The 20,766-nt window shown below is 34.6% G+C and overlaps 1 protein-coding gene across 12 annotated transcripts in view; it reads right to left on the bottom strand.

The window, feature by feature from the left end:
- Positions 1–20,766, bottom strand: part of KDM6A (lysine demethylase 6A) — a 193,351-nt gene that overhangs the window by 119,564 nt on the left and 53,021 nt on the right. For 11 of the 12 annotated variants that reach the window (XM_011380028.2, XM_011380032.2, XM_011380031.2 and 8 more), the window contains exons 3-4: positions 20,554–20,662; positions 13,068–13,117 (exon numbers count right to left, since the gene is read on the bottom strand). The exons of the other annotated variant lie outside the window; for it this stretch is intronic. In XM_011380028.2, coding sequence (XP_011378330.1) covers positions 13,068–13,117; positions 20,554–20,662 — 159 coding nt within the window. The remainder of the gene's footprint in view (positions 1–13,067; positions 13,118–20,553; positions 20,663–20,766) is intronic. 12 annotated transcript variants of the gene reach the window in all.

Genomic DNA, 20,766 nt, shown 5'->3' with positions numbered 1-20,766 from the left:
ATTAAGTTTGAATGCTATCAACTGTTTCATTTGAGCAGAGCTAGAGGTGCTGAGACAATGAAAATAGCTGAGAGCTATACAAGACCAAGGATGTAATTTTCTCTGAGGAGGAACTTTGGATACCAGTACTCATGTTTAATTTTCTTAAAATCTAGACTATAGGACTCCCGCTGCCAGTCGGCAGCCAAGTTTTTCCCTTTCTTACTAGAGTTTATAATTACACTCATATTATCTTAAAAAAAAAAACTGAAGTGAAACAAGACTTTCATGTCATACATAATTCCCTTACTTACCAATAACATGTGTTAAGGTGTATTATTAGTGCAATCTACTTTGCAACAATATGTGTACCTTCTCTGTCTTTTAGACCAACTATTACCATGATCAGACAAAATAAAGACATTTCTCAGCCTCCTTTGCAGCTATGAGTGTTCATATCACTAAGTTATCGCCAGTGATATGTGTACAAAGGGATATGTTATAATCTCATGATTCCCTTAAAGGGAAGGGTTGTTGCACCCCGCTTCCTCTTCCTCTGACCAGCTCCTTGGAATGTAGAACCACCTCAGATAGGCAAGTGAAGAAAGGAAAAATATAGATCAATTTCAATTATGAACAAAGATACAAAGATACTACTCATTAGCAATCCTGATCCAGAAATACTTAACAATGATAAAAACGTATTACCAATTTGAACTTACCTCAGATATACAAAATTGACTTACGGAGAAAAAATATAAAACTATCTCAGTGGATGCAGAAAGAACATTTGCATACAAAAGAAAAATCTTTGACTTTTAAATTAATACTTTTAAAAGTTGGCTTTCATTAGATTAAGGAAGTTCCTTTCAATTCTTAGTTTGCTATTTACCAAAAAAATTAAAGTAATCATACTTAATGGTAAAACTATTTAAGACAGTCCCTTTAAGAAGGGAAACAAGAAAAATGTACTATATTACATCTTTCGATCAATACTTTGTTGGCATCCTAGTTACCACACAGCAGGAGAAAAGTTCACAAAAGTTAGAAATGAAGAAACGAAATTATCATTAATTACAAAGAAATTAAAAGTCCATAGAAAAGATCCAAAGTAACATAGTCAAATTAACCAAATTTGTAAATTAGTTAAGTTTCTTGATAAATTTAACTTAACATATACTAGCAGAGATAAAAGATGAAATTAAACATTTATGTTAATAAAATTGCAAGATATAAAATATACTATTTTATAATATGCACAAGAACTTCATGGAAAAATTATAAACTTTATTAAGAAAGACAGTAGTCTCTTTATGATAATAATTTTTTAAAAATGTGCAGTCAATGTACTTCCAACCAATCTCTGGAAGTCATTGTGTTTTATTTATTTAATGACTGATTTCCAGCACTACAGAATTTGATTTAGATATTGAAAAAAAGACTAAGATAAATCTAAGACTCCAGATCTGTGCTGTTGCAAACCCATTTATTATCTATCTGGTCCTTGCCTTCCTTTTCCCCACTTTGAGGTGCCCAACAATTATCCAAGGCTCTAAAACAAGGGTCCATAAACTGTGGCCAGTCAAATTTTTTCTTTACAGGCTAGTAACTAAAAAGAATTTTTATATTTCATAATGATTACATTGTAAATGATAAGCTAAGTACCTACATAATTGCTGATTTTGCCTCTTGGCCCACAAAGCCTAAAATATTTACTATTTCACCCTTTCAGAAAAGTTTTTGGATCTCTGTTCTAGACCAAGAACTTCGGAACTCTCTAAACTCCTATTTGAACTTGTGCTTACTCAGTTCTCTTCTTGGAAAGCCTTTCCAGATCTCCTATCTGGAAAACTCTCATTAATCCGTCCCTCAAGTTTCAAATTCTCTGTGGAGTCTCTCTAATCCCCACTCAGACTTTCCCATATCTTTACACAAAGATACGCACTTCTGTCTCCCTCATAGCCCTCAATAACTCCAACAAATTAGCCACCAAAAACTCATGGCTTATTTGTGTCTCTCACAAAAAAAAAAAAAAAAGGGTAATCTGATGGCAGGAAGTATCTTACTTATCCCTGTATTGCCAACAAAGCCCTTGTCAATGAACATAAAAGCCAGTTAGTAACTGACATAAACTGTCATTGAAAAGTCAGAAAATGAGCACAGATTCCATTAGTTTATCCACCAATTTGTGCTGACCTGGGGGCTTCCTTAATCACATGAACACTGTATGTCCCGTCCATAAAGTAAAAAGATTATAAAATGATTTCTAGGATGTGTTCTGCTTCTAAAAAGAATCTAACTCTCATTCTCAAATATACTGCTTTTTAACTTTTCCTACATATTCTTTAAAAGATCTCATTCTCTTGGTCTCTGTCTTTCTAGGCACCGCCCCTGCTCTCCCTGCCCCAGGTTAATTTAAGCATTAAGCTTGTTGAACTACAAACAAAAGTTCTGTTTTCCCTTAAAATTCTATATATTTCCATGTTATAAAGCTACAAGATTGATATATTTAAATAAATATATTTCTAAATTCAAAACATGAATTTGAAGAACCTTGAGTCATTCCACCATAATAACTCTCTCTGTAAAATATCTCCCCTAACCAACATTAACCCCTAATACCACCACATCAGTGCAACATTAGCTGCCAATGATAATAATAATAAACAACCATATGGGAGCTAAATGGGCTAAAGAAAACTTTGCTAATCAGCCCCAATTAGGAAAGAAGACCAACACAATTTTCAGAGCTGGTAAGAAATATACCATTACAATTTTTTAGCATATATTGAATCAAACAGTAAAATAGACCTCTTCGGTGAATCTGCTTTAAGAACAAGAACTGTCTATATTTAGCATACCAAAACATAAGCAAATTAATTTCCACAAGGTTTGACTTCTTGAAGTACAGTAATCACCCCTTAACTGTGGTTTCGCTTTCTGTGGTTTCAGTTACCCGAGGTCAACTACAGTCCAAAAATATTAAATGGGAAATTCCAGAAATAAACAATTCATAAATTTTAAATTACACACCATTCTGAATAGCAAGCAAGATGAAATCTCATTCCATCCCACCCAGGACATGAAAAGTCCCTTTGTCCAGTGTAACCATGCTGTATATATTCCATGATTGTTAGTCACTTAGTAGCTGTCTAATCAGATCAGCTCTCTTGCTTATCAGTGCTTGTGTTCAAGTTACCCATATTTTACTTAATAATGGCCCCAAAGTGCCAGAGTAGTGAGGTTGGCAATTCGGATATGCCAAAGAGAAGCTGTAAAGTGCTTCCTTTAAGTGAAAAGGTGAGCACTGTACAACAAGATATTTTGAAAGAGAGAGATCACATTCATTTAGTTTTCATTACAGTATATTGTTATAATTGTTCTATTAATGGTTATTGTTGTTAATTTCTTACTGTGCTTATTTTATAAATTAAACTTCATCATAGGTATGTACATATAGAAAAAATGTATTATATAAAGAGTTTGGTACTATCCACGGTTTTAGACAGCAACTGGGGGCCTTGGAAAGTCTCCCCTGTAGATAAGCGGGGACTATTTACTGTAAAAGTGTATCGCCAATTGTTTAATAAAGTACATGATAAAATTCATCAGGAAGCACCAGCACTTCTTCACATTTCAACATATATCGTTACAGTCTTCTACTTGTATACTGAAATACACAGCAGCATTAACAGTGTACATACAATTTTCTATTCCAGCTTTCTACTTTATACCATAAACCATAATATCAATTTCTAAACTTATCTGACTCATGAGTTTAGGTTTTGCTGTCGTTGTTATTGAAGCAGATTAGGACATGGTACCCCCAAAATATCCTGCTTTGGCATAAGAATTATTTTGAACTGATGGATTTGAGTTTCTAAAACCATCTACATGCTAAAAGCAGAACCTCCCAAGAGAACTCAACTGTCACAAATCTCCCCCTCTGGGAGCAACTCTAACAGACAATTCCACAGGACTATCATATCTCCCATCTATTCTCCTATGAGCCCACTTATCTTTCCGAAATCATTTGTTTTCCCCTAAGTGTCCTGTCTTCCTCTCTCAATCACCTATAAGTTGGTATATAACCCCAAATTCTAACCATCCCTTTGAGTTACTCATCACTGAGTTCTCCTGTATGTATATGCATTGCATGTGTAAATAAACTGTTTTTTATCTGTTAATCTGACTGCTGTAAGGGTAATTCACAGGCCCCAGCCACAAAATCTAAAAGGTCAGAGGAAAGGTTTTCCTCTCCTATACTGTTTAATCCTTTTGCCATTTCTACATGGTATACAGAACAAATTGTTAAGTATTTGTTCTTATATGCTAGTATTACTAAGGTGCTTATTACAATCATTAATAGTCAAGATATTTGACATGATATAATAGTCATGAAAGAACTGACAAATTTTCACCATTTCAAAATGACTGTCATTTGTACTGAACTAGGTTAAAAAAAAAAAGTAGATCTCTCAAAAAATAAAATTTTTGATTACATAACATTATTTAGTTTTGAAATGTTAAAAAAAAGACTGAGATGTCATTTTGTATTACAGATCAATGATCCCTAACTGTCCTTCCTGAATTCCAAAAGACTGTAACAAAACGAAAATTAAAGTTTCTCATAAATCAGCCACCAAAACACTTCCAGTATGAAAAACTCTGGTGTGAACTGACAGAAGTCTTTATTTATCTACCCACTTAATATAACTATTCATACCATCACTGCAGAAATGTAAATATGTTGCTTGCAGAAGTCTACCTCAGACGCCACAGGGCGTATTATTTAATATAGTAAATGCATTATCTTTCTGAAATAGAGAGATAGAGGATCCTTAACTCTACACAATTCTGGATGCAAGAATTTCAGGTGAAAAATTGAGGACATGTAGTATGATAATCACTTTAATTTTTTTAAGATCCAATTGTAGAGGATATGTTTAGAGAGATGTGGTCTAAAGAAGTAAGTACAACTAAAACTCAGGAGATAATTATCTCAGTCATATATCAAAAAAAAAAAATCAATCCTATACTTACATTCTTCAATTTATAATACATTATAGGTATAAATCATAAAGTTCGACAAAGCTATAAAAATAAAAATTAAACCTAAAAATCACTGAGCCATGAATGTAAACTCTGATCACCATCAGCAACTAAGCATATAGCTGAGTAAATACCCATTCATTGCATCACAAACATTACTGTTATATTATTTAATAATGCTTAGAGAAATGAAAATAAGAAGCATTAATGTCTTTAAGTGACAACATCTGGTACAAGTTCTTGAACCCTGAGAGAACCAAAATCATCTACCCCCACAGTGTGCTTGGACCTGAGATCCTAAACCAAACCTGACTATGTTAACATGACTTCACTAGCCCTCTGATTTCATTAGCTTTACTTTGCTTTTCCATGTCTCCTGTCCTGGCAAATGGTTTCTCCGTTATTACAGGAACCATCAACTCTTCAATGAGAAGCATCGACAATAGTTTGTGGCCCAAGATTCTTTGAATACCCCTTGCCTCAAATTTCTTGCTTGACATATCCACCATTTCTGGACTGTTATATGGAGGTGCTTACCCAATCAAGCTCCCAAATTGATAGACCTGCCTTTAAAAACAAAGTATCAATTCTTAGTTCTGACCTTACCTTAACCCTGTAAGATGCCAACAAAGCTCTGCAGAGGTGGTGTTCTCCCTTACCATGGTAAGCAATAAACTCAGGTTTGTGTCCTCAATATTTGGGGAGTCAGCTTTTGACACCTAGAATGATCTCAAATTGCCTGTTAAGAACTGTACAATAAGAAACGACCAATGATAAATTATTCTGATGACTATTATTCCACGTATTGGCATTATTAATTAATTAAACTTATATACCCTTATTAGTGGAAATGTCTAAAATGAGTTACTTAATAATAACCTTTTAATGAGTTTTCCTTATTATAAGTAAGATTAGAGGGGAGTTCCAATAGTAGACTAATTTTTTTCCAGACTTAAGTCCCAATTTCTTCTCTCCAAATAATTATAATTAGAAAAGCTAGACAAAAATATTGTTTCAAATCAGTTTTCAGGTATCAGACAACAAGGGCATAAAGAACTTGCAAAGTTAAGATCAGTAATAGCCAAACTTCATAAAAAGCAAATGTCCTCAATAATAAAATGAATAAACTGTGGCATATTCACACAATGAAATATATTATACAGCAATTAAAACGACTGCCATACAGAAATGAATCCAACAAACATAGTACAGAGTGAAAAAAATATGCTACATGATTACATTTTTATGAAGTCCAAATGCAGACAAAGTGGTAACAAAATGTTATCACACTACTGCTTCCAATGAAGGCTAAGTAAGATAATATGGAAGACTCTCTTGGGTATAATAAATACAAAATAACTATAGTTTTATAAAAACTATAAACTCTGGCTTACAGAATTTATAATATATACATAAAGAAGCTAGCTAAGGACACTCAAGAGTGAACAGAAACAAACATTTCCAGTCAAGATAAAGGAGTAGATGAACATTGTGTTCATCTGCTCCCATTATCACATCAAAACTAAAACTAAATTACAGAACGAAGAACCTCCAAGCAAATCTTTCATGGGGGATCCAAGAACCAAGCCCCAGACTCAAACAATGCCGACATCAAAGTGCCAGTTAACATCCTCCTAAAGGGCCCAGCAAAAACTCAGTCGCTCACAAATAATCACCCTAAGCTCCAGTGAAGGGAAACACTAAAAGCACCAGGGACATGTGGAAACTGAATTGTCTGGATTCAAGGCTAGGGCTGAAAGCACAGCGCTCTCCATGAGAATAGTGGCAAGCACCACTGTTCCTTTTGTTGAGCCCCGACTCCCCTCCCCAACCAGCCTGCAAATCTGAATATCAATCACCCTGGCTAACACCTTTCCTCATACTCTGATGATTCCCTGAGGCTCTACCCCACTCAACTCTCCCACCTGCCAGGATCTCTTTTGGTGGTTGTTCCTCACAAGCAGCCACTTAAGCCTCCACTGCAGACCTTCCTGAAATCTCTCAAAGGTATACAAACCCCAAACAAGGGGCAGCTGGCCTCTGTGTGCCCCATACCTCTTGCCAAGAAGCCCCAAGCCCAGCACTAGCAGCAGCCAGCCTTGGTTCCCTGCATGGCCTCTCCCACATACCTCCAAGCCCAACACTGGCAGCTACCAAGCACAGATCACTTTGTAGCTCCTATCAGATGGCTCCAAACTGAGTACAGGCAATGGCTGACCTTGGCCTGCACCAGAGCCCCTTCAAAGAGGTGCCAGAATCAAAACACCTGGTGGCCAGCTTCAGATCACACCAGAGTACAACCCAATTAGCTATACATATAACATACCCAAAGGGTGGACTCAGCAGGCATCAGAGCCCCACTAAAGCAAACTCTGCTCAGTGGGGTCTGCCCCCACACAACAGCTCATAGTTAATCAGTCCTCACATCCCACCCACAGACGTGCCAACACCAATCAAAGCTCAACTACAATAGGAGGGCACACAGAAACCACACAAGGGACACACCTGGATGACAAAGTTCAGGTGACCAGGGAGACTGTACCACAGGGCCCCACAAAAACACCTACTACATAAGGCCACCATGCCAAAACTGGGAGTTGTAGCAGATCTACCTAATACAGAGAAACAAACACAGGGAGGCAGCCAAAATGAAGAAAAAAAGAAACATGTCCGAAATGAAAGAATAGGACAAAACTCCAGAAAAATAACTCAACAAAATGTAGGCAAGCAATCTACCAGATACAAAGTTCAAAACACAGGTAAAACGATGAACTTAAGGGAAGAACAGATGAACTCAGTGAGAATATATACAAAATGACAGACACCATAAAAAACTAGTCAGAAATGAAGAATACAATAACTGAAATGTAGAATATACGAGACAGAAACAACAGGATATTAGATGAAGCAGAGGATCAAATCACCGATTTGGAAGATAAGATAGGAGAAAATATCCAATCAGAACAGCAATAAGAAAAAAGAATACAAAAAAATGAGGACAGTTTAACAGGCCTCTGGGACGACATCAAGTGTACCACATTCGCATCATCCGGGTACCAGAAAGAGAAAGTGAGCAAGGGATTGAGAACATATCTCAAGAAATAATGACTGAAAACTTCCTTAACTTGGTGAACAAAATAGACATACAAGCCGGGGAGCACAGAGGGTCCAAAACAAGATGAACCCAAAGAGGCCAATACCACGACACATCACAATGAAAATGCCAGAGTCTAAAGACAAAGAGAGAATCTTAAAAGCAGCAAGAGAAAAGCAGTTAGCTACCTACAAGAAAGTTTCCATAATATTGTCAGCTCAACAGAAACTTTTCCAGGCCAGAAGGGACTGGCAGGAAATATTCAAAGTGATGAAAAACAAGGACCTACAACCAAGATTACGCTAACCAGCAAAGCTATCATTTAGAGTCAAAGGACAGATAAAGAGATTCCGAGACAAAAGCCAGTATTACAGGAAATGTTAGGACCTTTTTTTTTTGGTTTTTGGGGGGGGGGGGACATAAATATGAATAATAAAATGGCAATAACTACCTACTTATCAATAATTGTTTTAAAAGTAAATGGTCTAAATATTCCAATAAAGACAAAGGATAGCTGAATAGAAAAGAAAAAAGACTCATACATATGCTGTCTACAAGAGACCCACCTCAGATCAAAAGACACACAGAGACTGAAAGTAAAGGGATGGAAAAAGATATTTCATGCAAATGCAAATGAAGAAATAAGCCAAGGTAGCAATACTTATATCAGAAATAATAGACTTTATAACAAAGGCTATAATAAAAGACAAAAGAAGACATTTCATAATGACAAAAGGATCAAGCCTACAAGAGAATATAACCGGTGTAAACATTTATGCACCCAACATAGGAGCACCTAAATATACAAAGCAAATATTTACAGACATAAAGGAAGAGATTGGCGGTATTACAGTAATTGTAGAGAACTTTTAACACCCAAAGTAAATATTTACAGACAAGGCGATCATGCAGAGGTATATCATGATCAAACTATATTAGGACGTCAAAGATAAAAAGAAAATCTTAAAAAGAGCAAACAATAAATTATATGCAGGGGAATAGTGGGTCAACTGAGAGCTGATCTATCATCAGAAAAAATGGAGGGGCAAGAAGAGAACAGAATTTCACTTTTAAAAAAGGGCGAGCAAACCTATAATTCTCTATCCAGCAAAAATGCCCTTTAAAAATGAAATAAAAAAATATTTTCAGGTAAAATAAATTCATCTCCACCAGACTTTTACTATAAGAAATGATAGACGAAGTTTTCTGGCCTAGAAGAAAATGACGATACATGAAAACAATCCAGAGAAAGTAAAGAAGAGCATCAGAAATGGTAAATATATGTGTAAATACAAACAATTATTATTATATTCTAATATATAGGCCTGTCTAAGGCAAAGTAACATCTTGTGGAGTTAATAACATAGCTCTAACACATGTAACAATATTATATAAAGGACATGGGTGGATAAGATTTAGACCTATAATTGTAAACTTTCTAAATTTTATATGAATTGGTATAATATTAACTGATACTTCAGTGTGAAAAATTAAAGGTGTATACTATAATCCCTAGAACCACCACTGAACAAAAAAATGAAAAGAATAGCTAAAAAGTAAAATAAAATAGATCAAATATCAAGGGGGTGGGGAGGAGGCAGGTAAGGAGAAACATAAAACCAAGAAATCGAGGGAACAAACATAAAAGAAGAAAGTGAAATGAAAGAAGCAAACCCAACTTAAATGAATGATTTTAACTGCCAATAGTTATAAGTAATGCAACGGTTTACAGCAATGCAGCATTACAAGAATGCAAGTAAAAAGCAGAGATTTCCAGAGTGGATAAAAAGCAAGGCCCATTTAAAAGCTTTCTACAAAAAAATTGTAAATATAAAGATACCAATAGGTTAAAGGGAAAAGATATTAACATGTAAATAACAAGGCTAAGAAGGATGGCATGGTTATATTAATACTAGATAAAACACCTGCCAAGAGAAATAGAATTACCAAAGGTAAAAAATATTTCATAGTAATGAAAGGTCAATTCATCAGGTAAAAATAGCAAACATAAATGTTTATGTACCTAAAAAAAGCTTCAAAATATTTTTTTAAAGCAAAATTAAAAGACAGTTCCGTGATCATAGGAAGAGATAATCAACTCTCAGCAAATAACAAAGACCAAAAACTCTTCCAAGACAGATTAGAAAAACGCTACTAGCCACCTTTACCTGTTATTATAGCACAATACAACCAACAAATGCGAATCACACGTTTGTTTTCAAGTGTTCAAAAAAGAAGTCTCTATACATTTCAAAAGAATGAAACCATATAGAGTATGTTGCATAAGAGAAATAGAAATCATTAACTATGAGATATTTTACTTATTATTTTTTTTAAGGTGAGGCAACCCTTGTTTGATCTCACAGATTGCAAGGACCTTCCTTGTCAGCTTACAATCTCTTATTTTTTATGCCTACAGCACCTGGTCTTCCTAGGTGGTCTCCCATCCAAATACGAGATATTTTTAAAACTCCGATATTCTGACCAAACTACAGGAAGCCAAATATGTATCTCTCATAGGTGAGAAAGCAGTAGAAAACATTTTCAAATGAATGATCATGAAAATACAAAATATAAAAATTTGTGAAACACAGCTAAAGCAATACTAAGAGAAATATATACCTTTAAATACTTATATTAAAGGGAAAAGGTAGAAAACCAATAATCTAAGTTTCCACCTTCAGAAATTAGAAGAGAAAATTAAACACAAACTAAGCAGAAGCAAATAAAGACAACTGGGAATCAATGAAATAGGAAATAGAAGAAATATAAAACAGAAAAACATATCGAAGAAAAAAAATCCATGGGAAAAAAATCTGATTCTTTGCAAAGATCAATGAAGTTAAAGAACTTCTAACGAAGCTGATCAAGAAAAAAAGGAGAAGACCAAATTATCAATATCAGGAATGAAAGAGGGTATACACTTCACCACAGATTCTACAGTTATTAAAAGGAAAATAAGGTTATAATAGAAAAAATAGTAAATCTGACAATAGACAAATTTCTTGAAAAACAAAACTAACCCAGGAAGTGACAGAAAACCTGAACACCTGTGTACATACTAAAAGAATTGAATTTGTAGTTAAAAAGCTCTCCACAAAAAACAACTGTAGGCCTAGATAGATGACTTTATGGTAAATTGTAGTCCACATTTAAGGAAGAAATAATACCTACCCTACACACACATTAGAGGAAAGACCAGTTCCCAATTCATTTTATGAGGCCAAAATTATCCTGATGCAAAAATCAGACAGTCATATGAAGAAAATTACCAAGTAATATCGCTTATGAACAAAGATACAGAAATCCTTAACAAAATATTACTACATTGAAGCCAACAATGTAACACATCTGACTAAAAGAGGTTTACTTAGGGAATATCTGAAAAATAAAGCACTGTAATTAATTAACAATATAACAAATTTAAAGAGAAAACCCATAGGATCTCAATAGATGAAGAAGGATAACCTGACAAATTTCACATCTATTCATTATAAATAATGAGGGGGGAAAAAAACCTCCAAGTAAATCTAGTAACAGAAGAGAACTTCTTCAATCTAAACCTACAAAAACCTTACAGCTAACATATTTAATGGTGAAAAATGAATGCTTCCCACAAAGATGAGGAACAACACATAGATTTACTCTACAACCCAGCAATTCCACTCCTGGTTATCTACTCAAGAGAAAAAACTATATATTTTCACACAAAAATTTGTACACAAATGTTCATAGCAGCATTATTCACAATAGCTAAAAAGTAGAAACAACTAAAATGCTCATCAACCAATGAATGGATAAATAAAATGAGGTACACATCCATACACTGGAATATTTTTACATAGTAAAAAGGAATAAAGTATGAATACATGCTACAAATGGATCAACTTTGAAAACATAGTAAGTGAAAGAAGCCAATTACGAAAGACAATCTGCTATATGATTCCATTTGTATGAACTATCCTGAAAATACAAATAGATACAGACAGAAAGTAGATTAAGACTTGCCAGAGGGGTTGGGCATAATGTTTCATTAAGGGGAGATGGGCAAGTCCTAAGATTCTGTGGTTATGCTTGCATAACTCTGGAAATTTACTAAAAGTCACTGAATTGCATAGTTAAAACAGTTGAATTCTATGGTATGTAAATTATACTCCAATAAACATTTTTTAAAAAATAAGCCACAGATTAGAGAAGGTATTTTCAATACATTTTTAAAAATCACCAAAGTATATTGTTATATCTTCAACACGTCAAAAAGAAAGAGAAACTAGGCAACAGAAAAATAAAATCCATCTAAAAAATCTGAAATGGCAATTCAGATAAAGAAACCTCCACTAGTCAATAAACTTATACATAAAAGTACACACGATATAAAAGACCAACCTGCCCAGGTAACTTTATGCACTGCTTAAACTAAGAAAATAGATGATTCATTGCAATGCACAGTTCTTCATTTAAGTAGGTCTTTTTAAAAATGATTATAGTCAGCTGTAATCAGAACTCCAATTATAGACAGACTGTACCATGAAAGATTTCCATTATAACTTTCCCATTATGCCTTCTCTTTTCAGCTGGATACACCCATCTTCAGCCTTTTATTCCCAGATACCAATTTAAGAAAACCAAAGAATCATTTTGTTGCTGCTTGGTCTTGTTGCTCTTAAATTCTCACAGTTAGGATCATCTTTGGCCAATAGATTGTGTCAGAGTAATCTAATTCTTTTAATAAAATACACGGTGATATATACAAGATAGCACAAAGAACGCTCATTTTTCATTTTCCAAATTCCTTTTTCCTAGTAGTACTATTTTTAAGTAATTAACAAAATACACACACACACTCACACACACATAAAAAGAGCACAATCCATTTTGAGTTTAACCAGCAGTAACTTGCCCAAAAAGCAAATAGGAAATAGGTATGCAAATGTGCACTAACCTTCCAGTAGTCAGATTGTAAACTGTAGTACCTCTGGTATGCAGATAATGCTGAAAGAAGGAAAAGAGTCACAATTATGTGTCATTTCAAAATCAATAATACAAGAAACATTAAACATTAAGAGAAACATTGTAACAAGCATCCCACCAAACCCACCTCCGAACAGTGATATTTAAGACCAAATTTAGAAATCTGGGGCCTCCCTACTCATAGTCAAATGTGGTAAAAATGTCAAATATACAGTTCAAGGATGTACAGTCACATCTCAGTCCTGGCACTTGAACAGAATCTAGGCTACCTATTGAATCTGATAAAAGGATTAAGATTTTCCAAGGCTAGCCAGAATATGATGGGTTATCTGTTCTCACTAGAGATCTTAATTCCAAGAATGGCTAAGAGCTCAACTACCTCAAAGGGCAAAGAAACTATTTTGTTTGTGATGTTTCCTCTCATATAATCAACAAGAAAATCCACCCTAAATTTTGAATTATTTTTTCGTCATTTGAGTTTTGTTTTCAAATAAGCCAATTTAGTCTTTTTAGAAAAAAGAAAAATATAATGAATTTAAAAGATTATAGAAAACTGGCAAAGTACTAACAAAAAAGCTAGGTCAGAAAAAAAAAATGCAAAAGAAAACAGTGAGAAGCAAGTTAAACTTAACTATTTTAACAAATTCAAGATTCTGTAATCTTTCTCACACATTCTCTTTTAGTCTGCCCTTTACCCCATAAAAATAAGGGTTAAAAAATCAAACAAGAAATTATCAATAAAAGAATCATCTACAGTTAGGAGAGGGTACTACACACAGTCATTTGTCCTTTAACTTCATTCATAATCGTGATGTTTTCCATTTTCCATATATAAAAATGATAAAATAATAATAGTGATGGTAATGGTAATAATTCTCAGTAGTGATAAGGGAAATACCCAGTAGTGGCAAGAATTCAAGAAAATAAGTAGTTTTATCATTCTACTAGTACTGTAAGTACAAATTAGTAAAACCTTTGTGTAGCATAATTTAGCACTACCTGTCAAAAGTTTTAATATATACATATCCTTTCACTCAGTAAATCTTATCACATCAAGGTATTCCTTCTAAGAATATAAACAGAGATGTAAGCAAAGATTCAGCTACAAGGATAGACAACATAGCAATTATTTCAACAGCAAAAAAAGAAATAGTCTACACATCCAATAGGGAATTTTTCTACGTATATGATAAAACACTATGCAGAAAAATTGAAATGTTACAAGGTATGTTTCTGAGAGAGCAAGATAAACATGATACATTGGGTTAAAGAAAGTTGTAGAGTTTAATTCAATGTTTAAATACTGCAAATCTATTTTCATAGGAAAGTCTTTAAAGATTTATGTCAAAAAATGTTTAAAAATTTTGCCTCTAGATCATAAAATACCAATGGGTTATTAATACATTCACGTAGTATTTCTTAAGTATTAAGTCACTAGCACCAAGCTAGATGCAGTGAAATCTAGCTTGGTGCTAGAAATCTGGGGCCTCCCTATTCATAGTCAAACGTGGTAAAAACGTCAAGATTAGATTCTACCTAATCTAGAATAGGTAGCCTAGATTCTGTTCAAGTGCAGGACTGAAATGTGACTGTACACCCTTGAACTGTATAAATGTTAAAATAAGTGTGTTTATTGTGTTAAAATTAGTGCATTTTTGTGTTAAAATTAGGGGTGATGAACATTATCAAAGGAGGGCCATGATGAAGGCAACAGAATATAGTAGGAAAAGTATAAAGAAGCTTTAGGCAAACCTGAGTTCTGATTCTGACTTCAACACATCCTAAGAGACTATGACATCAAGCCGTTTAATCCAAGTTATTTCCTTACAGGTCACAAACACTCTAAAAAGTTTTTTCAGTAAAAGAATAATGTGTAACTGAAAATTAAAGAGAAATCCAAAGCCATATTTTAACTTGTTTGGAATTAAAGAGAGATCTAGAGAAACAGAGTGAGAGAATAAAGAGAGATAAAATTTAGTAAGTGACAGAGCTTTTAACATGTTTGGAAATATTACGGCCCTGCGTTAAGATTGTCAAAACAAGAGAAAGACATGCCTGATGACAAGTCCATAGAGACAGGGCAAGGATGAAAAGAAACAACACTATAGGTTAAGGGTGACAGCCTTGCCAGAAGAAGAGTCTTCTTCAGAGTTAGATACAATATAAATGCAATGAAGGAAAAGATTTAAAACTCAATCTATACTCCTATATTAGACCATGCACTAACCACTGGCAGAACTCAGTATTACTCTTTTCATTCCTAGCACAATGTGTAACACTATAGGCAGCAGGTTAGCTGCTAATAGGTGAATCCATGGGTATGGAAGAGAAGGAAAGGAAAGAAGAACTAATAAATCTGTCAGTTGCACTGTTATCTTCAGTCCAGAACAAGTTGTGATTGCCTAAGGTTATGAGGTCAATAGATGGCTTTGTTTTGCTTTGTTTTTCTGAGGCTGAACTGAAAAAGTTGTATTTATACCCTGGGATAAATGGTATCTCAGAGCTTATATTATTTGTTTCATTGTATATAAATGATGTGTCCAGCTCTCTGGCCACATTTCTGCCTTCTCAAATTCAAATCTATGGGCAGTCATCCTTCTTCTCTGCCCAGTGTACAATGTGTCACTCTCGCAGCTCCCTCCCCACCATGACCGTCCTGCGGGCCCTACCCCAGTACCCCTCCACCAGCCCAGGACCTCAGCGAAGCTCTGGGCCTGAGAAAAAAATTCAAATCTATGACTGCCTAAAACACAGCTTCCCTTATATATAGCATTGATATATACTAATACATATTAGCATTTGAAAAACCCTCTGGACAGCACCCACCACAACACATCTTTGTTCCCATGTCCCACAGTTTTGAAAAGATCTAAGATTACAGAGACAAGCACACGGGAAGTTGGAAAAGCAAGGAAGCAAATAATCCTTTTACCCCTGTATCAGCATCTTCATTTCACTGAGGTCTTCAGGACTGATATATCTACTGAAATCTCAGATTGACTCCTTCTTTGTCATTATTAAAATAATATACTAAAGGTCTTCATATCTCACATTTGCCTTAGTACAAAAGACACCAAGTAGTGTCTTCTTTGTGTTCCTTCAGTGTGTTCTACCATCAGTTCTCTAGTTTTTGAAGCTACTGTAAGTTTTGCTTGTTGCCTGGACATGGGCTTCTGACAAGCTGGGTTATGGTCACTGTTGTGCTTGCTTGGGTATTTCTCAATTGTATTTTCCAAGCCATGAGTAGACTGAACAAATTCAGTGATCCCTACATTGAGATGGGAGGGAGTGGAGGTACTAGAGATTTAAAAAAAAAAACACCATGAAATACATTTAAATGACATTATATGGAGAAACAGGGTACAATGACTGTGAATGCAATGAAAACACATGAAACAATCGGCTTTCAGAGAGATATATAACATTCATTCTGTACATATACGTCAATATTCTGGATTTTTATTTTGTTTTATTTAACTATTTCAACAGAAAGTAAATTTGTATTGTATAGCAAACATATATACTATGTAAACTAAGTCTCAATGACTATCTGAAAGAAGTTTTAGACAAAGAACAGATTCTTAAAAGAATCACAACCTTTAGTTCCAATAGCCAAAACAATAAAGAAATGAACCATGCAACAATCAAAAACATTGAGAATTTCTGGAGAAACCAAACTCAAAATTATTGAAAAATCATGTGCTTAATGTTCTTATACTATACATATCTTAAGATAGAGTACTGTCATTTCACCCAAGAAAGACAAAGAAAGCTCACCAATTCTGAGTTGAGACTTCTCCACATTAACAATTCTGGCACATAACTTGCCCTAGCCACTTGTAACTACTGAGGAACTATAACCACCAAAACCTATTTTGCCCAAAAGTGACAGACAATACAACAAATTACCAATTACTTAAAAGAAGGAGGAAAGGAAGGAAAATCTATCATTGGCTGCAATTTCAGAGAAAGCTTCTAGCTCACCACAAACCATGAAGAAACTATTTTTAAAGGTTTCAAGGTTTTCATACTATTATTAGGAGTGATTACTTACTGTATCCCCTTCAACTAATCTTTTACCTCTGGAATTCTTACTATCCATCCATTCCCCTAGTCTCTTACCTCATGATTTCTCTTTTTATAATTTTGCTATGTACTTTGAAGTAATTTGCTACTTGATTTTCTAAGCAATTAACTTGACTTAGTAACTATCTTCTCCTATAATTTTCCACACATATTTACAGATATTTACATATAATTCTATTAATTAAACTGCTTAAGATCCAACACATATATTATAAGAATATATATGCTTGTCTTTCATCCCAGAGTTCTCTGTCTCTGGTTGCGCTCCAACACAAAGAAATCACTGCATCATCTCCATGGCTTAAGGCAGCAATCTAACAGCTCCATCAGCCTTTTTTGGTTCAGGTGAGGTTAATGGGTTAGCTTTGGGATTAGGAGTGAAAAGGAAGTATGGTAGACACTGTGAAGAACCACTCAAATCCCACTTCGAGGAAGGACCGTTGGGAGTCCTATATGCAGATAGCCTCTAGCACTGAGAGCCTCCTTGCCAAAAGTCATACTCCTTCCCAGGCTGGCCCACATTCAATATTGAATGGATAGAGTATAAAGGCTTAGTCATCTTGGCCCAACTTGGGATAGCTCTGAAGGGTAATCTACTAGCTCCAGAGCTCCCCATGGAGTTGGTCAAAGCTGTCGAAGTTTAATTTCTCCCTCTGTCCAATCCTGGTTCCATTCTCCACCTTCCACAGATGTTGCTCCTAAAGGCACTCCTTACTAAACATCCTGTATGCTAAACTCTCTCCAGAGAAATTCAACCTACAACAGGCCAAGTGCATTTGAGCCTCCATTTTCCCACAATCCTCTAACCGATTACTGTTTTTAGAATAAATTCCTAGAAGCCAAATGACCAATTCAAGTGACAGAAATTTTTTTAAACTCTTCATACACATTACCAAACAGAAAGCTAAAAAAAGTTTTACAAAGCTTTTTTTCCTTCTGCTTCAAATTCATCTGAAATAACAGAAAAGATACTGTTCCATACATAAATCCATAACAGTAATGATAACCAAAGCATACCTAATCTGCAGATCAAAAAATTTTTAGGAATTCCTGCAAGACAGAAAGCTGATGGGATCAGAATGACACAAATAAGAGCAGAAAACATACACAAAAAAGGTTCTACCATTTTCTACTACAAAAGTAGGTGCAGCTTTTCCACAAGGAACCCCAAGCTCAGAAAATTTCAAACAAAGACAATGACTCAGGAACTTTCTTCAGAATAACAGTCAATAAATCCCCCACATACATATACCTGAGCAGTTTACTCACATGTTTCATTGCATGGTTATGTTTACTCTGCAAAAAGTTATTGTACACAATCTGTTCTCTAAAAATAAATGTCTATTTGGCTGGGGTTGGAGGTTCTAATCTTGCACTGGTTCCAAAGAGAGAAAAGGAAGCAGCTTGAGATAACAAATGCTTCCAAAAATTGGTGGTAGTGGTGATTTGGCAGGGAGGGGGGAACACCACAAGACACTACTAGACACTGGCTCTAGTTCTGGACTTACAGGAAGATGGTGAAGAGAATGAATTTAAAGAGTTCAATAAGTGTTGTTTAAAAAAAAGTTTTTTTTTTTAAGTGAGAATGTGGTCAATAAATCCTCAAGGATTAAAACAAACAAACAAACAAAAAAAAGAACTCATGCCTACGAAATAGAAGCCATCTGTTTGAAATACCAAAATATACTAAAATACATATGTATACCTCTGCATCCATTCTCTTCTTCCTGTTACAAATAATCAACCTACTGCCTACCTATTAATGGCCAATTCGTCCACATGACAGTAGATGGGTCAAAGAGCACATGTTTTCAAAGACTTAAATCGTTAGGTTATCTTTCTCTTCTCCCATCTTATTAGATTACTCCCACCAGCTAGTCTGCCAACATTGCCTAGTTGTCACATGCCCCCTACCTCACCTTCCAAAAAAGAAAGACACCTTCAAAACAACCCTGTATCCTTCATTACCTTCACAGCCAAACATTTTATAAATGGAAAATGTAGCTAAATTCACAAACTAACAAAATTTTCAAAGTTAATATATATTTTAATGACCACTAAGCAGCAAGAGCAAACAGCCCCACATGCAAATCTAATTTTCAAGTCTGGATCTCTATGTGCTCTCAAATTAGTGTGCTCTACAAGAAAAAGGTATAGCATTGAAAAATTAGATTGCCCAGATTTCTGTTTCTTTTACATAATGGTTTCCTTTTAATAATTTACTAGTTTTAATTAAAATATGTAATAGCATATTAAATAATTATTAATACCTATTATCTTGAAGCCATCTTGCTAAGTACTAACCAGTTTCACATAGCAATCTCAAAACCTGAGCTATCACACCATCCCCTCATTTTACAGACTAGAAAACAAAAGCTCAGGGATGTATATTTTATCTGTTAATGGTAATGCAGGTTTAAAAAACAGAGATGAGCTGGAAAATAAGCCTAATTCCAAACCATATAGATTACACTTGTCTCAAAGTAAATTTGCATTTTCATTTGTAATGTGTTCATTTGACCTAACACAAAAGTGGCATAATAAAACGTCAACATTAAACACCAACAATCCTTCACTCTAGCCCTGAAACAACCTGCTAGTTGTTCTGCCGATTAAAAACATTTGTGGGCAACAAGCATATTAAGCCCATCTATTCCACATTAAGATGTTTACTATCATCAAAAGGTTGAAATGTTCTTGCTTATAAGGATACAGTTTTTTCTGCGCTATGGATTCAGCCTTTGCTATTAAGGGAGATAGTATCTGGGGGTGTTTTCAACTTCCTAAGTGAGTAATGGTCTGGGTCAGCAGCTTGGTACCGTAAAAAAGACACATTCTGGGGGACTGCCTTCAATTATTTAACTCATTTCTTATAGGAAAAGTTTCTCAAATGCTCAAGCTCATCTGTGATCATCTCTCTGGATTATTTACCTTTACAATAACATGGCTACAGATCGTATTTTCGTTCAAATATTTTTTACCTAAAAGGGAAGTTTTATAGCCAGATAAAGAAGAGAAATGTTGAGTTTGTGTTAAATTTCCAAAGTGTCTGTCAATGGTTCACTCTCAACTACAGTACAGCCTTTAAAGTGCAGGGATTTTTCAAAAGGCATAACAAAATAGCAGGACACATGTAGGTTAGGTGGTTACCAGTTTAACTGGATGGCCAACTTATGATTTAAATGGAGTTATATGAACTCTTCACATTTACAACTACCCCGCTTTTCTTTCTCATTGTTTAAAATGTTCATAAGCTTACAACTTCTTATAAGTAAAAATAGTAGTACCCTTGATAAAGATAGAGTACAAACAATTACAATTATCTTAAACACGTATATAAATCAAGCAGTAATTAACAAGGGGAAAATTACCTTTTGGATAATCTTCCAATAAGAGGTTGAAGTGACCTAATTGACAAAAGAAATCAGACTCCACTTTTCCTTCAGCTTTTAAGATTAGAGATTCGTAGCAGCGAACAGCCTAGAAATAAAAAAATACAAACATTTAAAAGACAAAACCCTAAAATTCATTTCCTTCCTGAGATAATGCACATATCCTCCATTCAATCATCCAAGAAATCAATG

Source organism: Pteropus vampyrus, unplaced genomic scaffold (assembly GCF_000151845.1).
Source record: "Pteropus vampyrus isolate Shadow unplaced genomic scaffold, Pvam_2.0 Scaffold387, whole genome shotgun sequence".
Classification (NCBI taxonomy): domain Eukaryota; kingdom Metazoa; phylum Chordata; class Mammalia; order Chiroptera; family Pteropodidae; genus Pteropus; species Pteropus vampyrus.
The sequence above is the reverse complement of the archived record's forward strand: the minus strand, read 5'-3'. Positions and strand labels throughout refer to the sequence as shown.